The sequence below is a fragment of the Perognathus longimembris genome, chromosome 5, assembly GCF_023159225.1.
Source record: "Perognathus longimembris pacificus isolate PPM17 chromosome 5, ASM2315922v1, whole genome shotgun sequence".
Taxonomy (NCBI): domain Eukaryota; kingdom Metazoa; phylum Chordata; class Mammalia; order Rodentia; family Heteromyidae; genus Perognathus; species Perognathus longimembris.
Genome location: NC_063165.1, coordinates 66,940,610 through 66,968,200, shown reverse-complemented (window position 1 = coordinate 66,968,200; position 27,591 = coordinate 66,940,610). Strand labels below are relative to the sequence as shown.

The 27,591-nt window shown below is 37.9% G+C and overlaps 1 protein-coding gene across 4 annotated transcripts in view; it reads right to left on the bottom strand.

Moving 5' to 3' along the window:
* Window positions 1-27,591, bottom strand: part of Pex5l (peroxisomal biogenesis factor 5 like) — a 223,746-nt gene that overhangs the window by 52,807 nt on the left and 143,348 nt on the right. For 2 of the 4 annotated variants that reach the window (XM_048347061.1, XM_048347062.1), the window contains 5 exons: window positions 23,136-23,247; window positions 13,622-13,816; window positions 8,780-8,906; window positions 7,804-7,900; window positions 3,722-3,817 (listed from right to left, as the gene is read on the bottom strand). In XM_048347061.1, the coding sequence (XP_048203018.1) occupies window positions 3,722-3,817; window positions 7,804-7,900; window positions 8,780-8,906; window positions 13,622-13,816; window positions 23,136-23,247 (627 nt within the window). The remainder of the gene's footprint in view (window positions 1-3,721; window positions 3,818-7,803; window positions 7,901-8,779; window positions 8,907-13,621; window positions 13,817-23,135; window positions 23,248-27,591) is intronic. The other 2 variants (XM_048347064.1, XM_048347065.1) reach the window with 1 other exon arrangement.

Sequence of the window (27,591 nt, the reverse complement as noted above, 5' to 3'; positions counted from 1 at the left end):
TTGGTATTAGAACTGCCTCGAATGAAGCAGCCTGCAGTGTTGTTCTTTGTTCTGAAATGAAGACTAAGTTATTTTTTAACTCTTTCGACAATATTATCTCCCTCATTAGTGTCTATAACTTGCAATAATTCCCATTACTCACAACATAACACATGATTCTGACAGAACATTTGGAGAACACAGATAAGCAACCAGAACAAATGCATTACTCCAAATGCAGTCACTCCAAAATATCTACTATTAACATTTGGACACAAGCTCTGTTATGCCCTGAGTATGTGTTTCCTTAAAGTTCATGAACTCAAAGGGGGGACTCTGGGAGGTCATGAGGGTGGAGTCATCAGGACAAGATTAGTGCTCATGCCAGGGAGGTCTGATGGAGAGCAGAGGTGCTTGTCACATGAGCCATGCTCCAAGCCCTTTTTCTTCCTATGCATGGTGTGGTGAGGATGCAGCAGGACAGCACCTCTGTGTGGGATAAACCCTCACCACACTATGCATTTGATCTTGAGCTTCCCAGATCCCAGGACTGTAAGCAAAATATTTCTATCTTTTAGAAATTACTCAGCCTCAGGTATTTTGTCCTAGTAGCCTGATCAGACCAGGATAGATTCTTTCTTTTCTAGAGGGCAGTGGTTGGAAATACAGACTCCAGAACCTGGGTCATCATTATGGCTTTGGAACCTATGAAGTATGCAATGCTGGACTTTATCTGAATTATTTATAAAATACCACACAGCTGTCTGCAATCTCTTGGGGGCCTCACTTTTCTCATGCAAAATGGGGATGGTAATATTGCCTCCTTCCCAGGATGTCTGTGAAGATTAAAATGATGAAAGGGGCAACATTGATCAAGACACAATGCACTTATAAACTGATATGGTAAACTGAAACCACCTTGTACAAAGATAATACTTGACTTCTTATACAACATGTTAGTCATTATGTGGTTATCCTTTTACAAAATTGGGATTATATCATAAAATTGATAGTCACAGACTTATTCCAGCTGAAATAAACATTTTTACACAATCTTAAATGTTTTCAATGGGTATGTATGTGTCTAAGACTTTGATATGTATTACTATGTATTTTACTGGAAATTTAGATACTATTCTAGGTAAGAACAATCTGAGGTAAATGGCCTGAGGTAAATGGATGTGTATTCTTGATTTTCCACCCATAGTCTGAATACTGCATTTCCTGACTCACACTCATACACTTCTTTTTCCCTACCCAATTCTGTGGTTGGCATCATCTTTCCCCATTCCTTTGTGAATCTTCCAGAAGGAAGATAAACAAAAATATTTTTCAATTTGTTGGGAATTCAGTATTATTATTCTTTACACATGAAAGCATAAACTTATTTTTTGTATATTAGAAATTCAAGCTCCTTATCTAAGACGATTTGAGGAAAAAGTGTTTTTTTCCCGTGGTCCATGTTAGGCAGATCCCTAATGCTGATTCATTTTTTTACTTGTGTGTGTGTGTGCTGGTACTGGGGCTTGATCTCAGGGCCTGGGTGCTGTATTTTACCTTTTTCTCTTGCTCTACCATTTGAGGCACATCTCCAATTCTGTCTTATTGTTAGTTAATTGAAGATATGAGTCTCATGGACTATGCTGTCTGGGCTGGATCTGAACCATGATCTTCATATCTCAGCCTTCTGATTAGCTAAAATTACAGAACTAAGCCACTTACCCTCAGCAAATGGCACAGGTGTGTGTGTGTGTGTGTGTGTGTGTGTGTGTGTGTGTGTGTGTGCACGTATGCATGTGCTGGTCCTGGGGTTTGAATTTAGGGCCTACACACTATTTGTTAGCTTTGTCCTCTCAAGGTTGGTGATCTACCACTTGAGCCACAGCTCCACTTCCCCATTTCTTTATCTGTAGCTTCTAGTTTGTCAGCTAGTGCATGTAGGCAGTCAATAATATTTCTTAAGAGAGTAATATTTTGAAGCAATTTACAGCCTCCCAGGTTTTGTGGCAGAAAAGGACTGTAGAGGTATAGAGATAGAGGTCTTGAGATGTACCATTGTCATACAGCTGTAAGGATGAGTTGAAATAACAATTCAGGCCCTGGGAGTGACAAGGAAAGCCAGAAGACATAGCTAGTTGGGTAAGGTGGGCATCATATAGAGAAATGATTAAGCTAATTCCACCTTGGTCCAGAGGTAACAAAAAGATGAACTTCTTGGTAGGCCATGGCAACACGATATAAGTAAGAAACATTTCATAACTATTATTAGTCAAAACCGAAATGGGTTTTCAGGGAAAGAAATGAATTGGCCCTCATTGTGTGTAAGAACTATATGCAAGAATTGACCAAGAATTTTAAAAAGAAAAAATGTCTAAGCTCTCTATCAAAATAAGATGAAATGGTTTTAGGAATATGTATCTTGATAAGTAGGTAGTTATATTTTCCTTATTGATTGTTACTTCATGATTTTTTAGTAGAAATCCATTATTTTTCTTATTATAAATGGCACTAGATAAATGCTAATGTCTTCCTTGACCCAAGATTCTATGCTTCACAATAATAATTTGAGTGCTAATTCACTGCACTACACACAGTAGGAGTTCAAAAGATAAGTTTAAATTAGCTCTAAAGTCTGGAAAATCGACATTTAAAATAAATTAAGCTACAGGATTCATGCATTTGAATAACTTGATTGAACTCAGCTGGTCTCAACCAAATACATCAGTTAATCATGCTAAGATTATTAAATATTCACTATCTTTTTTAACTAGAAAAAAGTTAAAATTAAATGAAGAAATTTGGATGGATTTTAATGTGGTGAGATGAAAAGTGTTCTATGACATGTTCTATGAAATGTTCTACGAAAAGTGTCATATGAAATTATTTCCCAGAATAAAATAAATCCTTAAATGACGATGAGAAAATGTTATGGAGAAAGAGGCTCTGTATCAGCATTCCATCTGAAATCTAGGTTAAATCACAGAAATGAAGCACATTTCAAGAACGCCTTCATTTCTCCAGACTTCATATTAGTAATGGAAGGAGAGGTCCGCTCAAACTCCTACTTGAGTTCTGTGCAAAGCTCTGCTCCCATAGCAAGCCAGGCTCTGATGAGCACTCCAGCTCACGTCCATGACGTAGCCTTTGCTCTTCCAGCCAGAAGAGAGTGGATTAAAAGATAGCAAAAGATGATGTCTGATTTTTCTTTGGCTTCTCTTCCTTCTTCCCTACTTCCATTACAACCTTTTTATATTCAATATTCATATTCAGTGTTTCACTTTACTTCTCAACAATATTTTAGACAATAGTAAAAAAAGATCATGTCTCAGGTTATCCACTGGCTAGACTATCCAAGCAATGCCCCTTTCCCAACCAATTAGAAAACTATAATACCCAAAGGCAGGAACATTGCCAAATACCAGACATCACTCTTGGTCTCACTGAGACTTAGCAACTACATGGCAGTGTTCACCATGGAACCCAGAGGCTCTGAGTTCTTTCTGACCCAGAAAGAACACAGCACTCCACACAGCCGTTGGTAATCTGGCACAAGAGGTGATATCTATTTGTCTTCCAGATGAGAAATCAAAGGTTCTTTCACAACACATCCCATTTTAACAGTCATAATCATGTTTCTGATCCTATCTATAAAGTAAGACTCATTTTATATGTATCTTATTGGTTTGATTTTTTTAATGGCACTCTGAGAAACATTAAAAAGAAGGGCATATTTTTGAAGTACCTCAACTGCTGCCTTTGCCCTTTCAAATTCCTCTTCCAAGGAGTGGTTTCTGGAAAGTAATGCACTTCCCCAGCGATGTTCTTTGGTCAGTCGAGCCTGAAATAAGCCATATACAAAGAGTTATAGTATTAGATCACATGACACAAACGACTAAGTGTTGTTTCTTTTCTCATCTCACTTTCCCAGAAACATATCTAACTGATGTTATTTTTAGAGTATCTTTCAAGATTTATGCCCTAATTGGTATGTCTCAATGTTTGTGAGCATACACGCACAGTTTTTTTTTTTTCCCCAGTAATGAGTCTCAGCTTAGTCATGTTAAAACCAGGCCCATCTTCAAACATACTACTTCTATAACTCTGGATCCCAATCACTGATATTTTAGTAAAACCCTCCACTTGATTCTAGCTTGTGGCTAGGATAATTTCTATTAGAAGGTTAGATCTAGAAATTGGTAGTCTGGCTTTCAATTTGTTAGGAGTACCAGTAGCTGAGATAGAAGTGTTGCTTAAAGGCTTGCCTCATATATACAGCAAGTGCTAACATAGGATCTGCTTTCCTTTGCCTTGTATACTGGCACAATCTTGTATCCTGTATCTCAGGATATTGCCCTCTCTGAAATAATCGCGAGCCATTTAGGCAAAATCATGTCTGATGAGGCCAACTGCTTTGAGGAATCACAGCTAAGGTGACATATATCTTAATTGAGCTAAATGAAAATATTTTCAAAAATCACAAAAAAATGAGATGTGCCTGTAGAGCATACCTAGAGCCTCTGTGTAGTTAATTTCATATTTATGCACCCATAAGTAGAATATAGCAATATGTTTTCAAAAATTGAACACAAATGGCATACTATTCTGTAATTCACTTGTCACTCAACAATAAACCTGTGGAGCATCCATATATTTAGCACTTACGGGTTCACTGACTTACAGGTGGTAGAAGTTTTGTATCTCTGTACTTTTTCCTTCTCCTCCCCCTCCTCCCCCTCCTCCCCCTCCCCCTCCTTCCCCTCTCCCCCCTCCTCCTCCTCCTCTCCCTCTTCCTCCTCCTCCCCCTCCCTCCTTCTTTTTTTTTGGTGTTGATAACTCAGGGCTGTGTGCTTGTTAGGCAGGTGCTCTACTACTAGAGTCATGCTCTCAGCCCTTTCTGCTTTTACTTAATTTAGACAGTATCTTGGGCTTCTGTTGGAGCTTGCTAAGACTTCAATCTTCCTCCCAATGTATCTGGGATTACCAGCATGTGCAATCTTATCAACATTTTTTTGGCCAATCTTGGATCTTGAAGTCGGGGCTGGGCACTGTCCCTGAGATTTTTTTTTTTAATTGTCAAAGTGAAGTACAGAGGGGTTACAGTTTCATACGTAAGGCAGTTGAGTACATTTCTTATCCAACTTGTTGCCTCCTCCCTTATTTTGTGCTAAAGTAGTGTACTGCCACTTGAGCCTTAGCTCCACTTGGCATCAACACTATGCAGGACGCATACATAGAATTGTGATTCAAGTCTGCTATGGCAAAAAATGAGAGTATCAGAAAAATAACTAGAAAGAAAATGGCTGAGGTGTGTGGCTCAAGTGATAGAAGCGCATGAGCAGCAAGCGTAAGTCCCCTAATAGGTAAAATAAGTTTACAAAAATAAATAAAATTAAAGAATAAAACAAAATTAAAAAATCATGATATCACTTCACAAGTGTTAGAAGGGCTATTATCAAAAAGCCAAAAGATAACAAGTGTTGAGAAGATGTGGGAAAAACACCTATAACATGTTTTCCTTTCTATGTCTTAGAAAGTGAGAAAACATCAGAATTATTTACTTTGTGAGCTCACAAAATCATATCAATGTATATTTGTGATTCTGAAATATATTTTTTAAAGCATGGCTTGCAAATAGCCTATCACCTTTTGATTCACTCCCTCCATCTGAGAGGGAGGAGCCCAGCAAACAGTTTTAATGAGCTGAAATATTCTATGTGAATGATTTGCAAGTCGGCTAAGGTTGGATCTTTATTCGACTTCCATCATATTTTACTGTATCTACATAAAAAGCCATACATTTAAGAGAAGTATGTTTCTATGAGTGCCAACATCTGTCTTTGGTAACAGTAGATAAATTTGTGTGCCCCCTTGCTTCTCTGTTTAGATGATGGGGTGTTTCAGGTGCAGTATGAAACCTTGATTCATGAAGTTTTTCTAATTAAACCAGACTGGAATTCACAGAATAGCATGGAATTTCTTAGTTCTAGCAAATCTTACTAAATTGACAATGTTTATTTTTCTAAAAACCATTGTACATAACCCTCTGAAAGGATTCACTAAGCCTTCCTTAGACTGTAGTGCATTTTAAAGTGTATTTTGTAAGACAATAGAAGGAACCACGTACCAATTTTCCAAAGCACATTGTGCTCCCTTAAAGCAAGGGTGGTTCGTGGGTAAGAGGAAGGACAGTGTGGTGTGGAGGGATGGAATCACACAAGCAGCGGGAGGGCAGCAGTGATTGGGATAATAAGATAAATGCATTGTGGGTTTCTATGGCAACCAAGGACCCCAGCTGTTCCTCTGCCCCAGCTTGGTGTAGAACAGCCCACCTGTGCCAAGTCTTGCCCTGCTTTCAAAACAAATGTTTTATCGCTACATTAAATTGTGCCAGGATTCTAGTTTATGACACAGTACCAGTTACTTTCAGGTGAGTCCTAAATCTCTACTGTGCTTATCAAGAAATGTTTTTCTAATAACTGCTTTAATTTTTCATTTTTTAGAAAGATTCATTTAGAATGAGCACAAAGAAAGAAAATACAGTTTCATGCTACATTTACAATTCATTAAGGTTTGCAGGATGATTTGTTCAGGAAGTTGGTTGACTTGTTTTCCAGCTGCGTTCTGGGAATACTAATGTCTTCTCTCCTGGAGGAGGAGGTGTTTTCAGAAGGTTTCCATTTTCTTAGAACTTCCACTCTATATGTGACCTTTTTCTCTCTGGCACTGAATAGTTGTGGGTCCACAGATTAGTTTCTTTATCTTTCTGTGTCCTATTTTCCTGCTCTACACAATGGGATCGAATGGGCCAATGTATATTAGAAACTCAAATCATACCACACAGTAACACTTTCTGTTTTCATTATTATCCATTTTATTTCACCCCAGACGACTTACTCCTCTTAATCTTATTTAGAAAACTCAAGAAAATCTCCTGCTCCTTAAATGAGCAGTTATACCTTAACTAGACTCCAGAATGTCCTAACATGGGCACAAACTTCAGAGATCTTTGTGGTTTTAGGTTAAGGCAATAGCCTTGGAAAGATTGAGACTGAGATTAGCCTCAGTACCATAGAAGAGATGGGCTTATCCATAAGAGAGAATAAACTCATTACCATTTATACTGAAGTGCTGGTCAGGCAGTGGACAGGCAGATCTTATTCCATACATGGTCACCACCAGTGATTATGCCCCAGGAAAAGAGGTGGGACGACAAGATGTGAGATGAAGAGTGCTTCTGAGGACTATCTTTAAATTATCTTTAAAATGTATGAAATTATTCAAATATTGGATATAATACATGAAAAGCACACAGTAAGTCCCTAATAGCTTCGTGGGCATTCACAGTGGCAATTGCTCTTCTTATTATCATTACTGCTAATACAAGAATAATACTACTCTCTGGTATGAACTTTATTTTAATATGACATCAGAATACTGATGTGTATAAATACCTTGTTCCATGAGGCATAGATGTGAATGAACACTGTGGATGTGACTTCCTCTTTTTTTTTTTTTTTTTGTTCTGTAACACAAATAGTGCTAATGCAGGAGTAGAACCAGATTTTGTATTGCAAAATACTGGCACAGTCAATGGCAGAACAAGCGAAATGTGCTAAGTACACAGTGAATTCATTAACTCATTTCCCAGCCAAATATGTATGTATAAAATCAGTTATTCTTAGCACTGAGGCAGCTGCTGAGTAAGGAAGCAAAATTCAGAAAAATACTTCAAACTTTTGTAAAAAGAAAAAAAAAGTAAGTGAAATATTCATGAGACATTATCTACTTGAACAGATGGATTCACGGGAGACATGGCTTCATTACCTGTGCTGGGGTCACTAATTCCAGTTCTGCAGCTGACTCAGAGTTGAGGGCACTCTTGCTACCACTCATCTCTGGTTGAGATCTGTGTTCCGAGGACCTGGGAGGATGCATTACAGAAACCAATGTCATCAAGAGCAAATTCAGCCTAAACTTCACCCAAGAAACATAGGTAGTTTGAATTACTGAAAGCCAGGATAATGAACCTCTCATCAGAATACTGGTGATAAAGATAAATTTTATGAATTTCCATTATAACGAACATCTATTTAAGTGGCCATAATGTGCTAAGTGTCATTGTTTTTATTTAGAATTTAGCTTACTTCTAGGCATAAGGAAAAACAGACACAAAGCCAATTTGTTTAACAGAATTTCGTTTTATGAAAAAATATTGTGTCTTTTTATGGGGGACATTTCTCAAAATATCTCTAGTTTGAACTTGAAATACTACAATAAGTTGAAGATTGGAATGGGCAACAAGAAACTGAAATGGGAAACTGCCCTTTAAGACTCATATAAACATGGTGAAATGAAGTGGTCAGATTTTTCAAAGTATTCATCCATTAACCTTAATTATTGTATTATAAGGCAGTGGATGATTGAGAAAGCCAGAGAAGATTACCTGTATAATCAGAGAACATCACTAGCATTAATGTACCATATTACATAAAGGTTCTTCCACATATTTTTATATGTATATACATCACTTTGACTATCTCAGTTACACATTTAGACAATTATTAACAAATGTTGAATCATGATATGTCTCAAATTCTTATAGACTGAATTTAATTAATTCTTGACAATTCACTTGAAACAATTTAGAGTTTGTAGAAGCTAAATCAGTTAACATTGACCATTGAGGTTATTATATGTGACACTAGATATCTGGATTAATTTAACGAATTGGCTGTACATGAAAGAAGCACTCATAGAGATGACACATACATGGCTATTTTCTTTGGTCAGATTACCTTACCATAAAAGCTCTTTTGATCCAGTTCTAGATGAACATGATTTTCTCTCTGCCATTGGATGCCCCTTGCTATTTCGATCTCCATGAAATTTAACATCATCCCATTTTTCCAGTTGTGTTTGAATATCTACTAAGAGGTAAAAAATGGGGTGAGGGAGCCAGGGAAAGAGAACTAGGTGAATATAGTGAAGAGATTGTTTAAGATTGAAAAGGTTTATCCAAGCAAGCATTATTCCCACACATGAAAGACCCTTTTACCTTTACAATGTGCCAGTGAAATTTAATTAAAATATATGAAACTAAATAAAAACGAGAACTATGAAGAAAAATTGTATTGTTCTTATAATTGAAGCAATCAGGATGTGTGTGTGCATGTGTGTGTATGTGCGTGTGTGTGTGTGTGTGTGTGTGTGTGTGTGTACTGGGGCTTGAACTCAGGGCTTCATTTGACTCATTCGTTCAAGGCTGGCACTCAACTGCTTGAACCACATCTCCACTTTCTAGCTTTTTGCTGGTTAACTGGAAATAAGTCTCCCAGATATCTGCCAGGGCTGGCTGCAAACTTTGATTCTCAGATCTCAGCCTCCTGAGTAGCTAGGATTACAGACTTGAATCACTAGCACCCGGCTCAAGTTGTTTTTACCTCAATTTCTTTCAAACGCATAGTATTATTGAATCCTGTGAATGAGTCTATGGGATCTGGTGTAGCATATGTATATGGAATACTACCTACCAGTTTCCTGATAAGGGCAGTTTTAGCACACTTCCAGACACAGTTCAAGAAAGAAATTTTGTTATAAGAAATAAACTTCAATATTAAAAGGGGGTGGGAAGAAACTAAAACAGGTTAAATCCTTTACTTTTCACTAAAGAAATGAGTATATAATGGGGATGGAATAAAAGAGGGCAATAAAAAAATGCCAAGAGAATGCAAGAACCACATCATCTCTGTGGTTTAATTCTTACAGTGGAAGACTTTGGCTGGGTTCTTTCCCACTAATGGGTATGTGACTGAACAAAATTCTTTTTTTTTTTTTTGGTACTGGGGATCGAACCCAGGACGTTGCACTTGCTAGGCAAGCACTTTGCCACTGAGCTACATCCCAGCCCGCATGAACAAATTTCTTTCTTTCTTTTTTTTTTTGCCAGTCCTGGGCCTTAGACTCAGGGCCTGAGCACTGTCCCTGGCTTCTTTTTGCTCAAGGCTAGCACTCTGCCACTTGAGCCACAGTGCCACTTCTGGCTGTTTTCTGTATATGTGGTGTTGGGCAATTGAACCCAGGGCTTCATGTATACAAGGCAAGCACTCTTGCCACTAGGCCATATCCCCAGCCCCTGAACAAATTTCTTAATCTTGGGGTTCAGCTTTTTCATTTATAATCTGATAGGTTTTAGTTCCCCAAGATCTTCTTTTAAAAATTAGTTACATAACAAAATATCAGTTTTACTACTTTCATATGAACAATTTAGTGTGTTAGTAAAATCATATTCTAGTATAACCTTAGCTAATATTTATCTCATGAATGTTTAGCATTCTAAACTCTCTACTCATTGTTCACTAACTCACCATCTCCTCCTCCTAAATTCTGGTAAACTTTCTGTTTCTTTGAGACAGATTATTTCTCCTTTTATGTCTGTTTTATTTCATTTGGAATAATGTCTTCAAGGTTCAGCCATGCTGTCTCATGAATCAGAAATCAGTACTTTATGACATTTGAACTTTGTGCTCAAAGCTAGCTCTCTACCATTTGAGCCACAATTCTAGTGTTTTGGTGGTTAACTGGAGATAAATGTCTCATGGGTTTTCCTTCTTGGGTTGGCTTTGTACCACTAAACTGAGATTTCAGCCTCCTGAGAAGCTAGGATTATAGGCATGAGCCACCAGCACTTGACTTCCAAGGAGTTTTTTTTTTTTGTTTGTTTGTTTTTAGCATAAATATTCTTTTTTTTTTTGGTCTTTATTTTACTGTGAAGGTGATTACAGAGGGTTACAGTTACCTAAGTATGGCACATTTCTTTTTGAGCAGTTTTCCCCCTCCCTCAACTCCCCCTTTCCCCAAGTTTTAAAGTTCATTTTCAACATAGTGTCTAGTGACCACTAGAGACTAGGAAGGGAAGGAGAATCACAAAAGCAGTGGTTCACCCTTAGTCCCAATGTTTCTGCGATTTTCCTTCCCTTCCTATTATAAATATTCTTACAACTTACTCATGGGGTACTTCTTCAGAAGCAGAGATATAAATTTTCCTTTAAGTATTTATAATGCTGTATTGAAATACAGTCAGTTACATAAATATATATACATATATACATGCATATATATTCTATTTGGGGGTTTAAACTCAGGGTTGTCTGTGTGCTTGTTGGGCTGGTGCTCTACTATCTGAGCAGCACATAAGACCTTTCTGCTTTAGTTTTTTTTTTTTTTTTTGCCAGTCCTGGGGCTTGGACTCAGGGCCTGAGCACTGTCCCTGGCTTCCTTTTGCTCAAGGCTAGCACTCTGCCACTTGAGCCACAGCGCCACTTCTGGCCATTTTCTGTATATGTGGTGCTGGGGAATCGAACCCAGGGCTTCATGTATAAGAGGCGAGCACTCTTGCAACTAGGCCATATCCCCAGCCCTCTGCTTTAGTTTTTTTTTTCTGTTAGGGCTTGTGCTTCTTACCCAGGCTGGCCTCCGACTAAGATCTCCTTACTTATGTGCCTGAGGTTGCAAGCATGCACCACCATCCTGGCTTGTTCTTTTACAAAGGGCCTCACTTTTTTTTTGACTCTGCTGATTTCCATTTGTGACCCTCCATATCTCTGCCTCCCAAGTAGCAACCATGACTAGTGTAAATAATATATTCTCATGTAAATTGATTCACCAATTTGTACGATTGGCTAAACCTAGAACATGTGCATGATAGGAAGGGCTAAAGAGAGTTATAAAATTTTCCTCCAAAGACAGGCCTCAAAGAGGACAATGTTAGGAGAAACAATGCTGTGCAGGCAACAGGTTTGAACAGTGGGCTTCCCCTCTACCCTTTCTTGCAATCTCTTCCTGAATGACCTCATCCACAGTCAGGGCTTCATATCCACTTGCATGCTTCTGATTTCCTAAACCATTTCCCATGCTGCTCTCCTCAGCCCTAGACCTAGATATCCCACAATCCATTGGATCTCAGAGATGTCGTTGCAGTTTCCAAATAAAACAGGTTGAAAAATGAGCTCTGTGGTCCATCTTGACTTGCTCCTTTCCTTCTCTCCACTTGTACCCTCGGTCACAGAGCTCACATGTTCTTTAAGGCCCCCTTGCTGGCATATACATTTACCCAGTTCCCAAATCTCGTTCTAACATTTCTTGATCTGTCTCTCCCCTCTGTTAGCACTGGATCTCTGTATTGCCATTCCTGCCTTGATTCTTCTCGTCATCTATCCACTAGAGAAGGATTTTTTTTTTCCCAAAGTAGAATTTGTTATGGTCAGTCCTGTCAATCTTTACTCCTCAACTCCATGGTATCGAGGGCCTTATAGGTGCTATATAGGAGCTCCACCACTTGATCTACCCCTCCCATATCCTCCTGCCTTTTAAATTGAGAACGTGTCTCACTAACGTTGCCTGGACTAGCCTCAAACTCAGGATTCTTCTGCCTCAGCTTGCACAGGAGCTGGAACCACAGGTGTGTACCACTTTGCCAAGATTCAATCTCAATCTTAAGGATATGCCATCCATGGATTCCAATTATCTGACCACTACTGAAACTCAGACTTTTGACTAATTGTGTAATTGCACACTATTACATTTACCTTTAGTTCCAAATACATAGTTATTTTTAATTTCTCTACCAGATTTTAAATCTGATAAAGGGAACACAAGGTTATATTATTATTATTATTTTATTATTATCATCTTGCCAGTCCTGGGCTAAAGTCTGGGCCTCGGTGCAGTCCCTGAGCTTTTGTGTTCAAAACTAGCACTCTATCACTTGAGTCACAACTCTACTTCTGGCTTTTGAAGATTAAATGGAGACAAGTCTCACAAACTTTCTTGCCCGGGCTGGCTTCAAACTATGACCTCAGATTTCAACCTCTTGAGTAGTTATGACTGTAAGCATGAGCCACCAGTGCCTGGCAAAACAAAGATATATTATTTTTGTATTCCTAGAACATAGTAAATGCCCACAACTCCAGACATCTCAAATAAATGTTTATTGGGCAAAGGAATAAATTAGTTGGCTATCTAACATACATATCATGGTAGAAAGTGATTTCACATATATATCTATATATGCATATATATCCTTATTCTTCACACAACATCATGAATAAGGTATGAATTAGCTCACTTTATGAGTATATACATATTCACCACATATTTATGTACACAAACACAGAAGTGAGTAACAGCCAGAGATAATTTTCTGAAGCTCCTACCAGTTTTATTTCTCCTGAGAAAACAGCTTGATTTGACTGATTCAATCTGCTAAGGATTAAGCTGTCTTTTTCTCCAGAGGATCAAAGTATGTGCTTTAAAGTTCACTATAGTGAAGCACAAGTTCTAGCTCTTATTACTAACTCGGAGGTCTTAGGACAAGTTAAATTTTAAATTTGGTTTCTCACAGATATTTCTGAGTTGTGATAATTTAATGAGATAATAATACATTTCATGCAAATAATGTAGCATGATTGCAGAACAATAATACGTGGTAGTTATTATTTCATCAATCTGAACATGTCTCTAAACATGCCTGGTTCCTATAACTAGCAAAATACATGTGGGCTGAATGAGTGCATCAATACTAGTTACGTAAAGCTGAGCTCCCCAGTAGCTATTAAGCAGTGGCCAGAGACAACTACTTCCTTACCTAAATCTAAGGATGATGTCTCTGTTACTTGGAGGGGCTGGCCTCTCTGCTCAACATCAGTGCCGATGAGGTCAGGTCCCTCTGCCTTTTTCTTGAGAGATGAAGTTTTTGATGAGGGCTCTGCCTTCTTGGCTTTGGTTTGAGTCTGGGAGACTGGTTCACTCAGGTCGAGGAGATCTAAGCCTGTAGTCAACACTAGCAGAAACAAATAGGTGAATTTAAGTGAAGCCCAGTTACTGCTTTGTAGTTATTTAAAAAAAAAAAAGGTTTCAATTGAGAACACAGAGACCTTATGTTTATAGTTTAGGATAGCAACCTAACCCATTGGTTTACAAATGGTTGTTAGGTGGAGAAGCTGGCTGTGTATTCACCTATATTTAGCACTGTACAAATGGATGAGACAGAACTTAGACCTGCCTTAGCTGTGATGAGCTTCAGATGAAATTAACAGGACAAAATGCAATCTGAGTTCAGGTAAAATTTATTGCATTGCTTCATTTCTAATGAAGGTTTCTTTTAAATTGTAGTTTTCCCAGAGAAGGGTCAACTTATCATGGTCAGACAAAAGGACATTTCTGAAGGTCTTTGATTTTAAACAGTGAAATATATGAGGTACAAAGCAATGTTGTTAATCATCTTTTATTTAATTAGACAGCCAGAAAATGGCATGCTTTTTGCATTCACACTGAAGAGGTATTTTCTAACCCATAGTTGATGAATAGGTACACATTTTGATGGATAGGTATACATGTTAATATGTAAATCAAAACATGCATGTTTAATATCAATGTAACCATTTATAAAACTGATACACTTTTAATTCCTAGCTGGCTGATTCCACTGTATTTAACACTAATGAAGGTAGGGATAGCAATTTGTTCCCATACAAAGACAGACAAATGAGAACTTAAAAGAATAGAGCTTTTGAAATTTCCAGTTCTTTCCTTTATAGTGAAAGTAACTAGTACTTGACTAGCTCATTATGGACATAGAAAATTCAGAGTGGAACAGTTCTTCCAGATCCCCTTCTATGTTATTTCTCAGTACAGAGGCTGTGGAGCAGTCCTGGTATCACCCTGGCCTAGGACTCTTCACTCAGCCAGTTAAAGAAAACCACTGTCTACAATACTGTCTGCCTGCTCTAAGGTTAGGAAAGTACAGGCTGCAACACTGACCATGGCACTCCTGTCACATCTCAGCTTTTCCTCCAGATGGAAAATGGATTTTGCAGCTGCCCCAATACCTCTCCATCTACCCTACTCTTGCACCCAAGGAAGGGCCTGGGACCAACAAAACTCTCCACCTGGATTTCCCTAGTGCCGCATCACCTGCTTGAGCTAACCATGCTCAGGGAATCTTCCGAATAGCAAGGATAGTGAATCTTCGTATTATTTTGTACTGGAGAGTGGATCTAGGGCCTTGTACTTGCTACAGAAATGCCCAACTTCTTGGGCCATGTCCTCAACACTTTTGTCTTTTAAATAGGGTCTCTAAATTTGGCCTTTTTGCCTCAGCCTCCGCAAGTATCTTGGATCACAATGTTACCACTATGTCTAGCTTGACTTTTAAATTTCTTGTTTTCTGCCTTCAATTCTAAATCAAAATGGCTGGATATTGTTGGTGAAGTGGAGAGGTCTGGTTGTACCAGTTTAAGGTGAGTTTCTGGTCTTTGTTATGAGATGAAGAATAAGTAAGTTCTAGGCTATGTTAGGCACTCAGTAAATGTTATTTCTGAGCTGGGAGTGTGGCTCCATGGTACAATGCTTGCCTAGCTAAGTGTGAGGCCCTGGGTTCTATCTGCAGACCACATTCACATAAACACAAATACTATTTCTGTTCTTTGGAGGCCAAGTTGCAATATTTTCATTTTCTTTTTGTTGTTTACCTACTATTTTTCTATTTTCCTCATTCCTTTCTATCTCCTGCAGGAATCAGATCCACACACTTACACAAAGAAGGACCACTACTGGGGATAAAACTGAAGATGAGACAAAGATACTGGATCTATAGAGGATTTCGTGAAGGAAATTGATCATAAAATAGCCTGAAAGTGTCAGTTTATCTCAATCAAGTCCTCCTGAGAAGAGGGGAGTCATTACTAGCACTAAGATTATCTGAGATGTGAGAATTTTATGGTTAAGAAGTACTCCAGTATAGAGGGAAAGAAGCAGCTGTTCAGAACTACTAGGCTGCCGAGCTTTATGTATAAAATTTAAACATAGCAGGCAGCCATGGCTGGGAGCCACATCCTTTTATTATCAACGGTTAAATATAATTTTTTTCAGATATGGGTAGGTTGTAAAAGATTCTAGGTCCAATGTGATTTCCTTATAAAGAATAACAAGGACAATCTCAGGAATGCCATATACACTTTTTACCCATTGTACAAACAAGAATTAGTCACTTGTTCATAGACTTCTTTTGGAAGCAAATTATATAGGAATCACCTACTTGTGAATAGGGAGGACATTCATTATAAAATAATAATTGGTGAGTACTAATTTAATTCTATATCTGCTTCTCACCATACAGAATAAATTACTAAAGAAGTGAATTGTGAGTTTGAACTGGGCTCAGTCACATTCTCTTCTTTTCCTCTCTAATATGTCCTGGGCATGTCTCTCTCTGTCCCTTTGTTCTTTTCCTTGCAAATACCAAACAAAGGCTTGTCACATACACAGGACTTATTTGTTACCCAGATGATGAAAGAGCTGCCTTGGAAGGTCAAAAGGTAGGCTTTCAGGCAGAGTCCTGAGAACCACAATTGTAAAAACTGAAGCGGTTGGGTGCAGACTTTCAGGCTTTGAAGGAGACAAATCACATTTTCGTGGCAGTGTATCCTTTATTTAAGACTAAAAAGTAAATGCCTGCAATTACAGCTTCTTGGAAGATAAGAGGAGGATCACAGTTTGAGGCCAGCACAAGCAAAATAAGTTAGCAAAACCTTATCTTAACGAGGAAGCAAGGGATGGTGGAGTATGACTGTAATCACAGCTAGGTGGTAGACAGCAATAGAACCCTGGTTCTAGGCCCATGAGGAAGGATAGCTTCCTGTTACAGCTGAAGTGGAAATGTCTGTCTGTCTGTCTGTCTCTCTATATGCTTATGTGCATATGTGTTGGTGTGTGGATCCAGTAAAATATTATCTGAGTACAATCTTACTTTCACACATCTATCCTTCCCTAAAGGGCCACATCTCATCACAGGTTACAGGTTGTGGGGGGTCTTCCCTTCACTTCCATCTGCCGCAGGGAGAGTCCCAGCTTGGTGGCTCCTGAGCACCAAGTCACCTACTGAAGCACTTTGTCCAGCCCTCTTCAGCTAAGTCAGTTTGAGGTTATGCAAACATTGTGCATAAATAAAGGCAGCATAAAACAATGACTAGAACTGCGCGGGTTTAAATCCTCACCCTGCTATGCATTAGCTGTGGGATATCTCTCTTTCCTTCCCTTCCTCTCAGTCTCTGTCTCACTATGGATACTATAGCTTGAATTCAGGGCCTGGGGAGCCGTCCCTTAGCTTTTTTGCTGAAGGCTGGCACTCTATCACTTGAGCCACAGCTCCACTTCTGGCTTTCTGGTGGTTAACTGATGAATCTCATGTAAACATTAGTGTTCTAAGTAGAAGTCAGGAAGGTCATAAAGAACATATACAAGAAGGAAACAGATGCAGCTGGGTGTGAAGATGGAAGCTTGTAGACAATTTTGAAGACTGAGGAAGGATCCACAAACTCAACAATGGTAGGTGTCCCCAAGAAGCTGGAAAAAGTAAGAAAACAAATACTGTCCTAGAGCTCATGAAAGAAAGTAGACTGATGAGTCTTGATTGGAGCACTTCCAACTTCCACAACTTTAAAGTAATGAAACTGGATTGTTTTCAGCCACTAAATTGGTGGCAATTTTTTTCAGCAGAGAAGGAAAAGTAATATATCTGGTATTTAATCCAGAAGGACTCAAAGACTCAAGTACAGATGGGTCTCTCGAAGCCTGAGTAATTAACCCTTCTCTAGACCTTGTCCATGTCTGGGGACAGTGTACAGACTTTACTGAAATAGTGGTTTCTTTCTTTCTATTTTTTTTTAAAACTATGAATTGGCCATTTGAAGAGTTTGAGGCATGACTTAAGAAACTAATAGTCCCAGGAACTTTCTTAGTAAAACTTAATTCCATTGGTTAAAATTTCCTGAAAGTAGATTACTAAAGTGTTTGTTTTCAACTACTTCAAGTACACCTGATTGAAGAACATTAGCATAGTGAACTGGAAAGCTCCCAAGAGGCACTGTGAATAGGTATTAATTACTGCATTAATGGGATTCTGGGAAAGGAGTCCCCTTCAACAGAATGAAATAGCACCTTGTAAGAAGCTTCGTTTTGACATTTTGGTAGTACATTCAATGCTATTTGTACTACTATGGTGTAACAGGACACGAATTGAATAGTTGGCAATAACCGAAACTTTCAAATATAGTTATATCAAAGGGATAAATTAATTCAGTCAACCTTTTTCCTCTTCATCGGAATATGTAATTATAACTCCTACTCAAATTTCTAAGCTCTCAAAAGATATCCAAACTCATGAACACTTAAGCTTCATAAAAATATATTTCATAAATAGTATACTAATTTTACAATAAAGATATTTTAGTAAGTGGCTGTAGTAGGGTTGTAAATTTTATTATGCATAGTTCTTTTCTGATAAATGGGAGTCTTGTGCTTAAGTATACAAAACTTAAGTAAGGAGGAGTATGATTGTTTTTAACAAAAAAAAATGTTTGTTTTAAAACTTGTTCACCCAATAGCTCAAATCAATGGATAAATACCTTTAGAATATACAGTGAGATAAAGGCCAACTAAGAACCTTGTTTTTCACTTTGATCTTTATCAGAGTCTGACTTGTGCTTTAATGTGTATTAGATTATTGGGAGATCAAAGAACAGTTATTGTTATAAAACTCATATAATGACTCAATTTTTTTCTTTTTCTTTTAGACAAGGATTTACTAGGTAGCCCAGAATGGCCTCTAATTTGTATATCCACTTAAAATATTAGTTATTTCGTAACAGTCAGATCATTTGATTTATGAATATATGTGTATATATATATATCTGTTTACTACTTCAAAATCATTAGTTTGTGTAAAATCTAAAGATGCAGTTTAAGGAAGCTAAAGAACTAGGTGTCTCCCAGGATAGATGAAGTAAAGGAAATTTAGAATGTTAATAGGAAAACAAAAGAAAAATGTCCTTATTTGATAAGCTTAGTTATCATTAATAGTTAAGAAAAAGTCAGTCCTAACATAGAAACAAACACAAACTAAATAAGATGTTTGATAAACCTAAAAAACAAAACAAAACAAAAAAAATGAACTTCCATGAGACCAAGGGTATATCATTTTAAGATTTGTTAGAAAAGCTAATGATCAAACTGATTATTGTTTAATTTGTACTGAGTTAAATAAAAACTACATGTTTTTAGGAAATTTAAAAAAGTTTCTGCTTTGTGATAGTAGTTTTATGATTTAAAAACATACTACGAAGCTAGAGTCTTTTTGAGGATAAAAATCTGTGTGAACCAAATTTTACTGACTGCTTCAAAAGCCTATGGCCTTAGTTATGTGCTCCAGTACATTCTGTGGAATATTATGGATGGAAATTCAGCCCCATCTCTTTGTTCTTATGCTGCAATCCTAACACCTTAGATTTGACTTCATCTGAAAATAAGATCATTGGAAATGTAATTAAAGATGAAGTTATATTGGAATAGGGTCAGTTACAGTTCCAAAATGACTGGTGTTCTAATAAAAGGGGGAAATTTGGGCATAATCAGATGTGTGGATGGGGAGATCTGCACACAGACAAAACACCATGTGAAGGTTGGAGCTATGCTGTTATGAGCCTAAGAACCACAAAGAAAGGAAGAGGGGCATGGAACAGCTTCTTCCCCACAATCTTCAGAGGAATGTGGCCCTGTTCACATATATTCTGGGTTTCAAGCCTCCAGAACTTGTGACAATAAGCTTCTGTTGTTAATCTACTCAGTTTGTGAAACTTTGTTTGTTTAATTTGTTTTATTTTAAAGGTGATGTACAGAGGGGTTATAGTTACCTGGTCAAGTAATGAGTACATTTCATTTTGAACAGTGTTACCCCCTCTCTCATTTTCTCCCACTTTTTCCCCTCCTGAACCTCTCCCCCGAGTTGTATAGTTTCTTTCCATTATAGTGTCTATAGAGTATCATTGAAATGAGAATCGTTGAAATGGTTCACTCCTTGTCCCACTGTTTCTGTGATTCTCCTGAGGAAATGGAAAGACTTGGAAAATATTAAGTGAGACAAGCCAGACCCAAAGAAACATAGGCAGCATGGTTTCCCTCATTTGTAATAACTAGAATTTGTCTAGGGTATTCTTAGGAGAGGACCACAGTAGCTCAAGAAATGGAAACAAGAGTTTTTTTTTATTATATTGTTTGCAGTTTTTCTTTCTTCTTTCTCCTTTGGTTATTTCCCTGATGTCACTGTTTTTTATTTCTGTACCCTGTCTTGTGGAACTTTATTACCACACGCTAAGAAACTAAGAGGACAATGCTGAAAGATTTTTTATGACAAGAAATTACCTTCTGTTGGTAGTTACCCCTAGAATTTCAGTATTCCATATTTTCCTTCCTTCCTTCCCTTCCTTCTTTCCTTCCTTCCTTCCCTCCCTCCCTTCCTTCCTTCTTCTTTCTTTTTCTTCTCCCTCTCTCTCTATCTCTCTTTTTCTCTTTCTCTTGTGCCCAGTACTGGAACTCAGGGCCTGAACCCTATTCCTTTGCTTTTGTAAGCTCAAGGCTGGTAGTCTATCATCTGAGCCACATCTCTAATTTCAGTGTCCTGTTCTGCTGGCTAACAGGAGATAAACTGGTTTTGAACCATGATCCTCAGATCTCAGTCTCCTGAGTAGCTAGGATTACAGGGGTAAGCCCCCAGTGATACTAGCTCCAGCTCATATATATCATATATATGAGATATATATATATCTAACATATATGTGTTAGATAATCAAGGTGAAAGCAGCTTTTTTTCTTTCTTTCTTTTTTTTTTTGCCAGTCCTGGGCCTTGGACTCAGGGCCTGAGCACTGTCCCTAGCTTCTGTTTGCTCAAGGCTAGCACTCTGCCACTTGAGCCACAGCGCCACTTCTGGCCATTTTCTATATATGTGGTGCTGGGGAATCGAACCCTGGGCTTCATGTATATGAGGCAAGCACTCTTGCCACTAGGCCAGATTCCCAGCCCTGAAAGCAGCTTTTGAGACAAATTTTATCTTCTGCTTCTTTCATGTTAGGCCCCTCCTAAGTGATTTAACTTTCTCATCAGTGGGAACTGGTAAGTGAAGAGTAATCCCTTAGTACATCTATTTCTCATAGCTTTTCTGCACTGAGAGACACAAGGCTCTCTGTATTTTCTGTGGTAGCATTGTAGTTTTGGAGGGCTGAAATCCAGTTTCCTAGATTAGGAAGATGAATCGGATCGAATGATGCACCAAGTATAAAATTTATTTTCTTGATTACTAAATGTAATAGTTGATTTTAGAGAATGGTTGTTTGGGTACTGTAATTTTTTTTAAAACTGATATATTAGAAAAGGCAAGTGTCAAGAATACTGTTTTTACCTGATTCTAGCAGAAATGGTCATGTTAGAGTTTACATGGCATTAAGTACATTCATAGATTAGATTATTTTATTTGGTTTTCCTAAGTAATTTATGAGATATGCTCTTAATATTAGAGGAAAGTAAGGCCTAGCTAGGTAGATGAGAAAGCCCAGCAACATGCTCATGGACACAGAGCTAGGGATGGAATTCATGGAGCGTCACCTCAGAAACTTTGGACTGTATTCCCACTGAAAGCACTCATATCTGTCATTAGTTCTTGTTTTTGCAATTTTTAACACTTTGGGAAAAATCAGAATTTCCTTCTTTTCTACCTATAATGAAAATATACAAGCCAACAGTTAGCCAAGCAATCATGGAAAATGAAGCAAATTTAAGAAGACAGATGGAATTATTGGCTTTTCTTTCTATTTCATTTCTATTTCTATTTCTCTTTCTATTCATCTCTACATTACCCATCCAATATTATGTTTGATCTTTGAATCCAAACATTATTTTTTCCATTTTCATTTGAATGATGTTCCTTAAACTATGAATGTTGACCAAATGAGACCAATTCAGAGAGGATAAACTGCCGGAGAAGTGTGTATCATGCCAGCGACATGCAGTACTCCCTCCTGGGACATGTTTGAAGATTGCCTATCCTGTATGTGAAGTGCCAAGTAACTGAAGGCTCCCTGCTTGAGATTGCTTAATTCATTTTGGCACTGCTCAGAGAATGTGTAAGAAAAAGAAGTAACATGCTGACATAGGGAAAATGGACCTAGAGCTGCACTATCCAATGACTGCAGGGCATTTTTGTTGTTACTTATATTCATTTAAAAATCCACATTTTTATTGTACCAAACTTTTGTCACACCACATATTTTCAAAAATAAGTGATTGGCACAGTTGTAAATACTTTCAACATCCCATGTGTATCTGTTGTTTCTACTATTGATGATGTTCTTGTATCACCTTCTTGTGACTGTATCTACACTATCTCTGTAATCTTATCTGAGTGTATGGGAAACAGTGTGTACTGGTATTAGAATTAGGAAATTCAAAGGGAATACCAAAATTGAGAGACACAGGGTAAAATAAGAGAAACAACAACAAAAGCAATACTTGCAAAACTGTTTGGTGTAAGTGAACTGAACACCTCAGGGGGGGAAAGGGGGAGGGGGAAGGGGGGTATGAGGGACAAGGTAACAAACAGTACAAGAAATGTATCCAATGCCTAACGTATGAGACTGTAACCTCTCTGTACATCAGTTTTATAATAAAAACTTTTTTTTTGGGGGGGGGGCAGTCCTGGGCCTTGGACTCAGGGCCTAAGCACTGTCCCTGGCTTCTTCCCGCTCAAGGCTAGCACTCTGCCACTTGAGCCACAGCGCCGCTTCTGGCCGTTTTCTGTATATGTGGTGCTGGGGAATCGAACCTAGGGCCTCGGGTATACCGAGGCAGGCACTCTTGCCACTAGGCTATATCCCCAGCCCCTATAATAAAAACTTTTAAAAAAATAAAAATAAGTGATTGGACCATCAATCAAAACTTGAAAATCCTTACTCTGAAATACATGCTTTGTTGTAATGTGATGCAAATAAAAATGACAAGGTAACAGGATAAACAAAGGCATAGGAAAATCAACTGCTAACAGTGGTACTCTTAAGTTCTAGAAAAATGAATACAGCGAAATACATTGCAATTTGTTTTTACATAACCATAGGTGATATACTAATTTGTTCTAAAGAGCATTTGCTCTTAAGTTTCATTTGGTCGCAAACATCATTCCCCACATCATTCCCAAAATGACTGCAGGAAGAAGATGCACATTATATTATGGTTCCGATCAACTCTACTTGAGGCATAGTTAAAGTAAAAGAATTACCAGCCGTATTGGATGTTACTGGCCTTGCAATAGCTTCCGCTTTGGTTTCACAGAGAAAGTCATCAATGGAGGGGCTCAGGAGGGGTCTGCTTTCTTGTTGCTCATTCACCAGCTGAGGACAAATGAATAAAGGTGTCAAGGGGCTTGGTTAAATTGCAGAATCAAAAGAATTAAAATGCAGCCTTGCAACAAAATGGGGATAGCAAGCCTACCAAAAATACATACATACATAAATAAATAATGGGGAGGATAAGAAAGAAAAGTATTTCTACCTAGAAGGGGGGAGGGATGAGCCTTTGAGCACCCCTATCAAAGTTTTTGATGCAGCAAAACTTGAGCTTTTATAGCATAAGGCTTTTTATTTCCTCTCAGAGTAGCTTTAGAATTATCCTTTAATTTAAACATGTGGAAAATGACACCTATTGAAGCACAATTGTTACAGGACAAACCCACTCCTCACTGAAACATAAAGCTACCACTGAGATCTGGAAACAGAGCTTGAGACTTGGAAGTGACTGGAGGCTCTGGAGAGGAGTGGTTACTTGTGTCTATGAGGTGAGAATTTTACAAGCATATGAATTAACACTTCTTTCCTCCCTCTCTTCAGCAGCTAACCACCTAAATATATCCCCTACATTTCCTTTCAGTGCTTTTGCAATGCATAGCAAATCTTACTTGAGGAGAAAATTCTGTTATATTAACTGAGTAGGGATCTAGTAAATAAGTTTGTGATAATGTGTATGTAAAATAAACTCCTATAAATTCTATTGCATTTCCCCATTAACTTGTTTTGTAACTCCAGTAATCCTTTAAGTAGATTGTTATGGGTCCCTAATTGGCAGTGGCAGCTAATGATTCACCATCAGTTCTTGCATACCTCTGTATATCTAGGCTTGCTATGGCTAAGTGAGGAAACAGTATGGTCTACAAGTAAGTAGCTCTGTCTCAGTTTTACAGGAGAGGCCTAGCATTTGTAAAAAAATGATGTACCTTAGAGTCTTTTAGAGCTTACATTTATTTTTGTATTTCAAGGTCCATAGAATAAGAAACCAGTGTTTTGGTGTAGGAACAAATCTAGGTATTTCATCTGACTATCCTCACTTCCATTGCATTGTTTTCTTTGCATAGGCTGTATGGTGTTATAGCTTAGAGTGGAAGGAAGATACAAGAGGCATAAACAGTAGTAAATATGGGAAGGAAATATAATTCTGTCACTTTTGAAAGAGTAACATGGAAGTATTTAATCGTCATTTGGAGACTGAAGCCAAGAGACCATTTTGGTACTTGAATGTGATCATATGACCATTTAAACATGATTATGTCTCCAATTTCCACTGGAGCTCAAGATTTTTTTTTTTAAGGTTGGAAATTTCACAGGGTACTGGTGGCTCACTCCTCTAATCCTAGCTACTCTAGAGACTGAGATCTGAGGATCATGGTCTGAATCTAGAGGCAGGAAAGTCTGCGAGACTCTTATCTCCAATCACACACACACACACACACACACACACACACACACACACAAAAGTCAGAGGTCAAGCTGTGGCTCAAATGATAGCTTGCTAGCCTTGAACAACAAAGCTAAGGGACAGTGACCAAGCTCTGAGTCCCAGGACCAGTATAAAAAAAAAACCAAACTGTTGGATATATGATTTTTTATCATATTTAAGTTGTAGAAGTTATTGAGAATTATTGAGGGATAGCAAGGAGAATGCCCTTCTATTAGTGTGCAAGTTATAGTGATAGACGTTATCTTCAATTATTGTTAGCTTTAGTAATACCATATATAAAGACTCACAAATTTCACTAGGAATAAGATTATTGAAGGTCTATTGGATTTTAACCTTTCTGAAAGGTTAATCTAATAGTGAAACTCTTGAGTCCCTTTACATTTTGTTCTCCGAACTTCAGTGTTCTTGAGGATTACATGATCGACTTACATTAAACTATTTTTAACTGCTGAGAAACTGCAAATTTCCAATGTTCATGGATGAAATCAACTTAAATTTCTTTTTGTAAATGCCACAATCTACTTAAGTTTAGGAGTAATTTACAATATTTTATGACATAATAGTCAGTTTTAGTATCTGAAGCATCAGTGGTTCTGTGAACTCTTCTGAAACTGTGAGTAGTATCCCTAAATTTGTGTCACAGGGATAGAGTTTATGTATAAACTATTTCCAAGGGAGCCACGTATTAATGTGTATGCTCCTTTAAGTGCTTAATGTAATGAATCCTAGTGTAATATCATAGCATTGTGCTCTGACTTCATAATGGAACTGAGGTCTGAATTATGCTGTGTTATAATCACTCAGGAAAGATATGACATCAGATATGACACCACACTTCATTTGTACAAAGTATTTTACCAAGCCTGTATTTACTAAGCAGTGTATTATGATTATTGTCTTATAGGTTAAGACCAAACTGAGTTGTTTTGCTTTTTGTTTGGTGGGAGGGTGGTACTGGGATTTGCACTCAGTACTCATGCTTACTAGGCAAGACACTCTACTACTGAACTATTGCATACTTCCAGCCAAAAACTTAAGTGACTTTTAAATTTTGACTTTCAAAGTTGCTGGGTTCTGGTGGCACACGCCTATAGTCCTAGCTCACTTAGGAGGCTGACATCTGAGGATCATGATTTGAAGTCAGCAGGGGCAGGAAGTTCCTGAGACTCTTATCTCCATTAAATCACCAAAGAGTGACAAGTGTAGGTATGGCTCAAGTGGTAGAGTGCTAGCCCTGAGAAAAAAACTCAGGGACAGTGCCCAGGCCCCGAGTTCAAGTTCCAGGACCAACCCCCCCCCCCACACACACAGTGTGTGACTATGTGTCAAAACTTTCATAAGCACTGTATCTCTAAGAAAAAGTTTACTTTCATTAACATGTAACTAAAAATAACAGAGTCTTCTCCCCTTAGTGATGATTTTTTTAAAAGTCAAGTATCTCTTTAAAATGCTTGGAGCCAGAGACGTATTCCAGCTGTTTCTATACTTTGGAATATTTGTAAATACATAATGAGCTATCTTTGGGATAGGACCCAAGTCAAAAACAATATGTATGTTATGTATATGTATGTAATATACGTGTGTATACATTTTTGCAGTATTGAGGACAGAACTCACGGTCTCACACTCGCTAGACAAGTGCATTACCACTGGAGCAATGCCCCAATAGTTAGTCCAATAGCCTCCACTTAGCATAGTATGCTTTTTCCTTAGGCAACCCTAGGCCCAGTTAGTAAATGATTAGCCTTTATCTCCCTTTACCTTGAGACAGCGATCCTTTGTGGCAGCTATAACCATATAAGGCAACAAAATCTCCCAAACCTTGGAGGTTATAAAAGTTGCCTAACATAATAGCCAGCACTTCTCCCTTTTGAGAAGGGGTCTTTCAGGTCCCTTTGCTGCAACCCACCTTTCCTATATTCTTTGTACCTGAATGTCTGAATGGTTTTCTGGCAAAGTCTAATTTACTCTAACACCAGTCCTTGTACTTCTTACTTGTTTATCAGAATTTTGCACTAACTTTTCCTAGGCTCTGAATGACATCTTTCCTACCTCTTCTTTCCAAGTAGCCGACCAGGGTAGATAGTACCACAATGGGGTTATTTATGAAATAATAAAGTTTCACTAACTTTTGCCATGCCTGACCACAAACTGTAATTCTCCTCCTCTTTCTGCCTTCTGAGTAGTTTGGATTACAGACATCTGCCAGCACACTGGGCTCATACACACACCACATACACAGGTAGTTTTATTCAATATTTTCAGTGTGATCTGTTTTAGCTGTGACCTATTTCATGAATCAGGCACGGAATTTTCCACTTTGAGAATCATGTGGGTGCTCACAAAATTTTAGATTTTTGGAGAATTTCAGGTTTTCAGTTTAGGGACATTCAATCTGTTTCTACTTTTATGCAAGTATAAGTTTTATTCCATAAAAATTCTTTTATACTCTTATTTTGATTTATTTTTTAGAAAAAGGATTAATCCCAACTCTACATCTGTAGGTAGAGTAGACTTAAGTTGCCTATTATTTTAGGACAATAGGGTGTGGGTGCCTGATTTCTGTAGTGCTATTTAGTTCTCAATGTTAATAATTTTATACTTTAAAGTTGATAGAATTCTGGGAATTAAGGCCTTTGTATACATCAGTATCTTAATGGAAAAGCAAAGCAAAGGGTACCGTTGAATGAGAGGATCCTTGTAGTAAAGTCTTTAACAATGGTAATAGATATATTTTTTTTCTTTTTTGCTACTGGGGCTTGAACCCAGGAGTTGCACTTGCTAGGCAAACACTTTGGCACTGAGTTACATCCCAACCCTAGGACACATTTTTTAATACCTCAAAATTCAGATACAGTTATGTATTGTCTGGAGAAAACACTTCAAGCACTAAGATTTGCTCAGCATAATAGAAAGGAAACCAAAGGAGAGTGTATTTAGAAAGG